Genomic DNA, 7,833 nt, shown 5'->3' on the forward strand with positions numbered 1-7,833 from the left:
ATCGTAAACGATCAATACATGAGTAACCCTAGGACTACTCGCATACAACAATACATTATGAATTAAAAAAACAACCTCAAAACTACAATCCAAAAAGGTAGACATTTAACCGACTAAAAAGCAAATGAACCTCTACCATACCCTAAAAGAACTTCCTCCTTCCCCAATTAGAGGTCTCAGACCTCAAATGGTGTACGGTGTACCTTTCATCGATATGGGAGCTTGAAAGAGCCTCTAGTGCACATACATGGGTCTTTCCTAGTGTAAGCTCGTAACAAGCTCAACACGGAGCCTGGCAGAAAAAACTCAGAACAAGAGGGAAGGTGGGCTAAGGCCTAAGCCTACCCCAATCCACAATTTCCTAGATTCCTCATCTGGAACCCTAATAGAAATCTTCAGAGTTGCCCTCACGGGTTTCCACCAGAATCCTACCGAACTCATCTGAGCCTCAGTCTCTCGTGTTCAGGTGGGCGACCTCGAACCTCTGCTATGAAGCAACCTAGATAGTAGTCTTTGTCAAACAACGACAAGCGTGGCCCGTGGATCATCCTTGTACTGATACTGTTCTAACTTAATCACCTTTAAGGTGTTAGGTTTTAATTACAAAAGACCTCGGTACAATTAGAAATGATCCACCCACTTACAAGTTATATTTTTATTTGTCATTTTTCCAATGTGAGATCTCTCCTCTCTAACATTTGCCCTCATGGGCAACCTAACTTTTAGGTCTGCACGTGAAACTGATTAACAAACTGAACCCGCCTATGACAACCGAAAGAACCCCAAACTCCCCAAGACAATCGAAAGAACCCCAAACTCGAAAGAACCAAACTAGGGTGAATTCACTTTAAACTCGAAAGAACCAAACCAGGGCCATGACCCTTGAAAGAACCAACCCGGGCTCATTGGAGACGCAACTGGAGAGGGACCTGCTCTGATATTATGTCAAACAGCGACAAACGTGGCCTATGGATTATTCTTGTATCGATATTGTCCAAACTTAACCACTTTTAAAGTGTTGGGTTTTAACCACAAAAGGTCTCGGTACAATTAGGAATGACCCACCCACTTATTATGAGTTATATTTTTTTTGTCACTTTTCTAATGTGGGATCTCTCCTCTCCAACAGTCTCTGCTTCCTCTGGCCTGGATGACACTCAAATCCTGACTATGTCAACTTAAGAATCAAGATCTGAACCTAATCTCCCTCCTCATCAATCAGCGCGGTTAATCACCGGTGTGATCACTCGATCTCCACAACCCAGCCCCGTTGTTCTCCAAAGCAATCCATCAGTCTTTCAAACCTCTACTAACCCCGCAAGCCGCCGTCTCTAAGTCTTCGAACAAGAAGACTTCCTTAGCCACCGAGCCGCCGATCCAAACCTCACCTCGAGAGCGCACCACTCTCCACCGAGTACCTCCCTAAAATGAGGTACCATCTGTGAAACACACCGGTCGGTGTTCACCACCGCCTAGCTCCAAAACCTAGGTTTTGGGATCCTCGGCTCCGAAAGAGATGGAGCGTTTATTTTTTTTTTTCAGGGGCTTTAAGATACCATATCAAGAGTTTAATTCTTCAATATTGGTTAATGTTGGGAGGGACTTTTTTTTATAAAAAATGTCAACCGCGACTTGTAGGACATTTTCACACATGATCCCAAAAATACCATAGGCACCATGATCCAAACTAGCTATTATAAACAGATGAGTATTGTATTGGTAATAGATTTTAGATGTAGAGAGGAAGCTCTTTTCTCTTAATAATAATTAATAAATAAAAATTCATAGCAAACCAGCATTTGGTCTATATGCTAACTCTCTAACTTTTGCAAGAGAATAGCTTTCACTATTTTTGCTTAAATTGTATAAATTTATTCATTTTTTTGTGTGTAATCAATCTTTTGTACTCAAACAACTATATATATAAATTCAAAAGTAGCAAAAGTGGAGAGAACAACGAAGTGCATTTTGAAATTGACTAGTTAATAAAAGTAGTATCACCTAGTATTATATAGCTATTATATATGACGTTTTTTCTCAAACAATATGACCTTCATTTCCATGGCTAATTAACCAGCCATGGATGGATCAATGGAAATTGCAGGTTTCAAAAGCAATGGTGAAGGAGAGAGTGCAGCAAAAACCAGAATGGATTGAGGGATTCTTAAGAGCAAAATTCTCTGTTGCCTGTGCAACCCATCCTTATATCGCGAACCCCTTAAATAGGTACTGCATAACCTGTAGAATCCCAGGATGCCAGTTCTGTATCAGTCCTGGCAATCGGCATAGCGACCACGAAACGTTCCAAGTCTACAGGCATTCCAACCGTGATGCAGTTTTACTCAACGAAATGCAAAAACACTTCGACTGTAGTGGTATTCTTGTACGTACACAACTTTGAGATATCTGGTACGTTTCTATTCTTTAGTTGATATTTTGAATGATGTATTGATATTGTGACCGCCATTGTTTCCAGCCCTACAAGCGTGACCGATCGCTGGTCATAGCACTGAAGCCTCTCCCGCATTTAGGTGGATTAAGCAAGTTTATGTGCAAGACTTGTGGGAGACGAATAAGTTACCCGTACTCATACTGCTGCCTCTATTGCAAGGTACGTACGTAATGACGACTCATGCATCTGATGAATCCTATCTGAGATCATCAGCTAAACTAGCATTTGGTTGTTCTACTAACTTAACTGACGAACAATTTGCGGAATTTATATATCTGATTTAGAAGCTGCATGCAGCCTATATGCATTTTAATTTCAGCTACATATATGGATTGGACTTAATTTTATGACTTATATATTTATAGGTGGAAGTAATGGCGAGCAGAGTCTCATCATCAGCTCCTCCACTTCTTGGCGACCAGAATAGTCCCAACAATAGGGAAAACAAGAAGAGGGTTGCCGAACCGGACAGCTCACTTAACAGAAGAAAGGGAAAAGCTTTCCGAGCTCCATTTTTCTGAAGTCGTACTTGCTACTTTGAGAGGAATTACTTAACATCAATTTGGCTAGTCATTCTATGTTCATGTTTAATTGACTATAATTTGCTATATATTTCTTGAAACACCAAGCTCATATTAAAATTATGGCCTGGATTCAAGGCAAGTTTGTGGTTGATTTTTCGACTTTTGGATCGTCTGTTTCGGCTAAGAATAATACATGATAGACTACTCTATTGCAGATGCTAACGCTCTCTATACTAAAAAGAGTAACTTGCCTCGTAGGCATGGCAACTATTGTTTATCTGACACTAAATGCTGAACATGCAAGCAATTAATTGTGGTAGGCTAAGCCAAATTTACCATATATCTATTTTTGGTCGAATATTCACATAACTAAATCCACTTTTTCACAGTATTGTTCATAATTACTGTTCACGTGAACAATGTTTTCTCATCTCATAAAGAAAAAAATGTTTCATATCTTGCCATCTCTGTTGATTGCTGAATTTCTGTACATACCATTCCTTTTGGCTTACTAACAAGTTTGCCATGAGACTGAATATAAAGAGGCTGATGCCAGATTTTTTCTGCTCACTCTTAAAGGTTCCAGACTTGACTTTCTCACGAACTTCGCCGCCCTAAACGTTTCACTGATTTCAACACCAATCGACGAACTTCGCCGCCCTAAACGTTCATAACACTGTTTATAACATTGTTTATAAGAACAGTGTGCTGACTGTTTACCCCTCGCTCAGATGCTGCAAGATTCCACATTTGCCCTAAGAGTTAGGGCTGGATATAAAAGGCTTCTTTTTTTTTGGTGCTCGTGTCACCTTTTCTTTTCTCTTCTAATCTCTCTCGCTCTTTCTCACTCTCTTGAAACTTCCATAAAGATCGAGAAAGAGCTACTGTTCAGTTTTCTTTATTCGTCTTACATTCGAGTGTTCCAGAGGTTTTAGAAGATGAGAGAGAGATCAGGTAGAGAGGGAGAGAAAGACAGAGTCCGGCTAAATGCAGAGAAGGATAAAGAGAGAGTTGATCCAGAATTGATCCCTTGAATTCTGAACTCTTTCCAGTTTTTACCAAATTTCTTGATCGATTGAGGTTCGGCACCTCACAAGATTTGGTGGCGGCATGGGTTTAGGGTTTGTCATCAGTAAGTAGAAGGGAGGTGATTCTGGGTTTCGAGTAATACTCTTTTTAACTCGGGTCTGTTTGTTTGTTTTATTAAGATCGGTGATGGGTAATGTTTGAGGTTTGGTATTTTGGCAGATTTAAGTTAATATATTTTGTTTGTATTCTAATGTCGCTAAATCTTCTGGGTTTCTTCTCTTTTTACAATTATTGTTGTAGGTTTTGGAAGTAAGGCTTTAAATTTGAATGACGAAAAGGATCAAAGTGATATTGCAAAAGCTCTTTCTGTGTCTCCAAACAATCATCATCAGGTATTTCGTTTGTAATTTTCTTACCTTTTATTCCCTCTGTATGTAGCTTCAATTTACCAATGTCTGATTCAATTGCCTTGCTTTTCGTACAGATTGTGGATCTCATACAAAATGTGGATGTGAATCCGATCGTTACAAACTACTGTGATGTGGGAAGCGTGAACACGATAGGAGGCGGCTCCGTTAAGCGTCAAAAAACAAGTGAGATAAAGTTGGAATCCACCAACGACAACCTTGAATCCACAGACTAGATTTTAGAATACACGAGAAGTTCTAGAATCCACCAGGAATTTGAGAAAACTCAAAAGTTTTATTGATAAGAAAGATTCCCCTAATAGCAAGTACACCCATTGAAAAAAATTCAACCTGGGTTGGTTGACACCTAGGCAATCCAACCCAAGAGAAAAAACTTATCTTCCACCCACAAATGGGATATCTCCCTAATTCAACCCCGGCTACATTTTGAGGGAGCAATCTGACCCAAGTTAGAGGAGCAATCCAGCCCAGGTTACTTGCGCCACCTCAGCTCGACCCACAACGTGGGTGATGTTAGTCTGGGCTACTCTCCATCGTCTCACGCCATCCATTGCCGCGTGAAGCACACTAGTCTTCTTTGATGGGTATGAATGCCGCACGTGAAGACCACCTTCACCTTTGTGGAGGAAACATGAAAGAGAGTTGGGCCCCCACTAACCTCTTTGACCGTTTATTATGCAAATATGCTTTAAATTTTTTTGATTGAGCAAATAATTTTTTAAAATTCAATAAGATGTAGCAATAGGGAAAATCTGTAAAAAGAAATTAAAAAAAAAGAAATTCAAATTGTATGAATTCTCTATTAATACTTGTCATTATTTTGCATTCCACAAACCAAAAAAGAAGAAGAATTCCTTAGTTATAGCTAATTATTTATATCCCTAGCCAATTTAGAATGTGCATGTGTTCTATGTTTATGAGTTTTTTATTAGAAAATTAAAAATAAAAGTAGACTTGACTTGTTAAATATTATGAAATAAAAAATAATAATTTCAATGTGATATAATTTATAAAAATTATATCTATCTACAACTAAAATCATTATTCACACTAAAAAAATGTTTTTTAAAATTTAATAAACAGTCATTGCCATGTGGCAACAATCTCACATTTTTGACAAGTGGAAATTACTGCCTAGTCACAGTGACCCAGAGTGACCCAGGTCACTGTGTTCAATCTAATCCAACGGGCGAACTTGCTCTAATACAAAGCATGATGAAGTTTATATAGGCATCCATACCTAAGAATTACAATCATAATCTAAATTGAAACCTAAGAATCCAAATTAAAAAGAAAACAAATAACCCTAAATAAAAGAATCCTAAAAAGAAAATAAAACTAGCCTAAAAATACTAAATCGTGAATCGGACAGTTAAAACGACATATTTTGGCTTAAATCTGATAGGGCTCACTAAAGTGAGTCTTGTAGATCTCGTCGTTTCCATTCCGGAAATGTATCATGCATCCAAAACGGAACGTTCTGGCCAAAAATTACTCCAAATCAGATTTAAGAGATTTTGCGTGACAAACCTAGAAAGTCTAAAACAACATCTTTTTGAATATTCCAGCGGCTAACAACCTCATGATACGAGAATTACCGATCTTTAAATCATTATTTTTGATTATTCGCTGCTTCCTTATTTTTATTTTTTTTCTGTTTAAATTTGACACATTCTCGTCCTACATCATATTGCATGCCAGAATGACAAGCTATGCCAGATAAGCTACAAGGCCTAGCACCATTATAATCATTTGGCTTCTCAATATCGGTGCATTATCTTGGCTAATGAGATTTGATCTTTACATTATCAAGTTGTATGTACTTCACAAGTTCACAAATGCAAATGTAGCATGTGATTTTGAAATCCTCTTACATTTAGCAAATCTTAAAGAATGTAATCTAAGCTCTAAAGCATTGTGCTCAATATATAGGAACAATATTTGTTAGATGAGATACAAAAACTTTACATAATTTTCCTTTAGTTTGGTGAATTACAATGCACATATCTAAATAAATTAAATATTTTTTTCACAAGCTCATACCAAGTTATGTAAAAATCAATATCTTGATAATAATGAATAACATGCTGGAAGATTCACAAAACTCGAATACGCTGGTAACAAATATTTTGTATCGCAATCGTAATCACACTTTGGAATTGCTATACTTTTTCCTTCAGACCCGATCTAGGGAGAAGTATATATAAAAGTAGTTAGTTTCTTCTAGATCTAGATACAATATAGCAGAAATGCATGAATATAGAAACATAAAGCTATACATCTAAAGGCAATCTGAAAACATTAAGCTTCCCAAGAAGGCATTCCAAAAAGTTTGTATCGTGAATGTCTAAAAAGAATATTCTTTAAGGACCTATGCCAGCAGTCAGCAGTCACAACACAATCTTTTATGACCTGAAAGAGAAAATGAGAAATCCTAAGTAATGGATATTAATGATAGCATATTTTTCATTCAACATGTGTATGATCAATAAGGTTAATTGAAAGATAATTGTATATTGATATACAATATTGAGTATTTTGTGGTAATCTTACAGTATCTTTCACTCGATAATAAGATTGTGAGGTAACAGACATTGATCCACCTTTTCCCTTAAAGAATTCAATCATTTTACAAATGCAGGGTTTTTCTTCTCCCGAAGCCTAAAAGAAAACAACCAACACAAAGAGCTGTCAATTTTTGGATAAGAAAACATAACAAAAACATTAGACAACAAGTTATGCCATTGCACGTATGAGTTTTCTTTGCGAAAAGAAAACAAATATAAGAGATGTCATGTTGATTCTAACAGGGTTTATATATGAACAATCATCGATGTATAATTTATAAACTTGCGTCACTATAATATGTTTCGTCACCAAACCTGGTTGCTAGGTAGGTTACTTTGGAGACGTACGTATTTGTGTTCTTGAAGGATCGCCATATCGTAGAAAGGTTTTTTGTCAAAGGTCTGGGATGCATGTCGTGCTTGTCCACCGCACACCAGAGGTGGAACCTATCAATAGAACCATTGTTGATCGATCGATAGAAGAAAACTGCTCAAAGTTTATTAGCCAAAGAGTTCAGAAGAAGTTGAATTAGATGTCTAGAGAGCTAGATTAATTTGAGTCTGCTAGCTAGGTTTCGAAACTCTTAAATAAAGGTGTGTTCTAGGGTTTGTATGTATAGAAGTTTAGTTTTGGTAGGATCCATGATAATAGGACTCATTCGAAATTTGAAATTTATGTTATTTTTTTAGAATGTTTTGAAATTGTTATGATAAAGAGAAAACTTATGACATGATAATTGGTGATTGGTGGTAATTGGCTGTTAAATGAAGGAGGAAATCAAGTGGAAGATTTGGCCAACTACGGTAGGGGAAATTATTATTTGTACCCGGAA

General features: G+C 37.2%; 1 protein-coding gene across 1 annotated transcript; it reads left to right on the top strand.

Annotated features, from left to right (window-relative positions):
• The first annotated feature begins 2,116 nt into the window (after nt 1–2,116).
• LOC101296434 lies at nt 2,117–2,973 on the top strand. The gene is made up of 3 exons (XM_004289378.1): nt 2,117–2,383; nt 2,477–2,611; nt 2,818–2,973. Exons 1-3 carry the CDS (start codon nt 2,117–2,119, stop codon nt 2,971–2,973), a joined length of 558 nt encoding a protein of 185 aa, XP_004289426.1.
• The last annotated feature ends 4,860 nt before the right edge of the window (nt 2,974–7,833 follow it).

Source organism: Fragaria vesca, linkage group LG1, assembly GCF_000184155.1.
Source record: "Fragaria vesca subsp. vesca linkage group LG1, FraVesHawaii_1.0, whole genome shotgun sequence".
Classification (NCBI taxonomy): domain Eukaryota; kingdom Viridiplantae; phylum Streptophyta; class Magnoliopsida; order Rosales; family Rosaceae; genus Fragaria; species Fragaria vesca.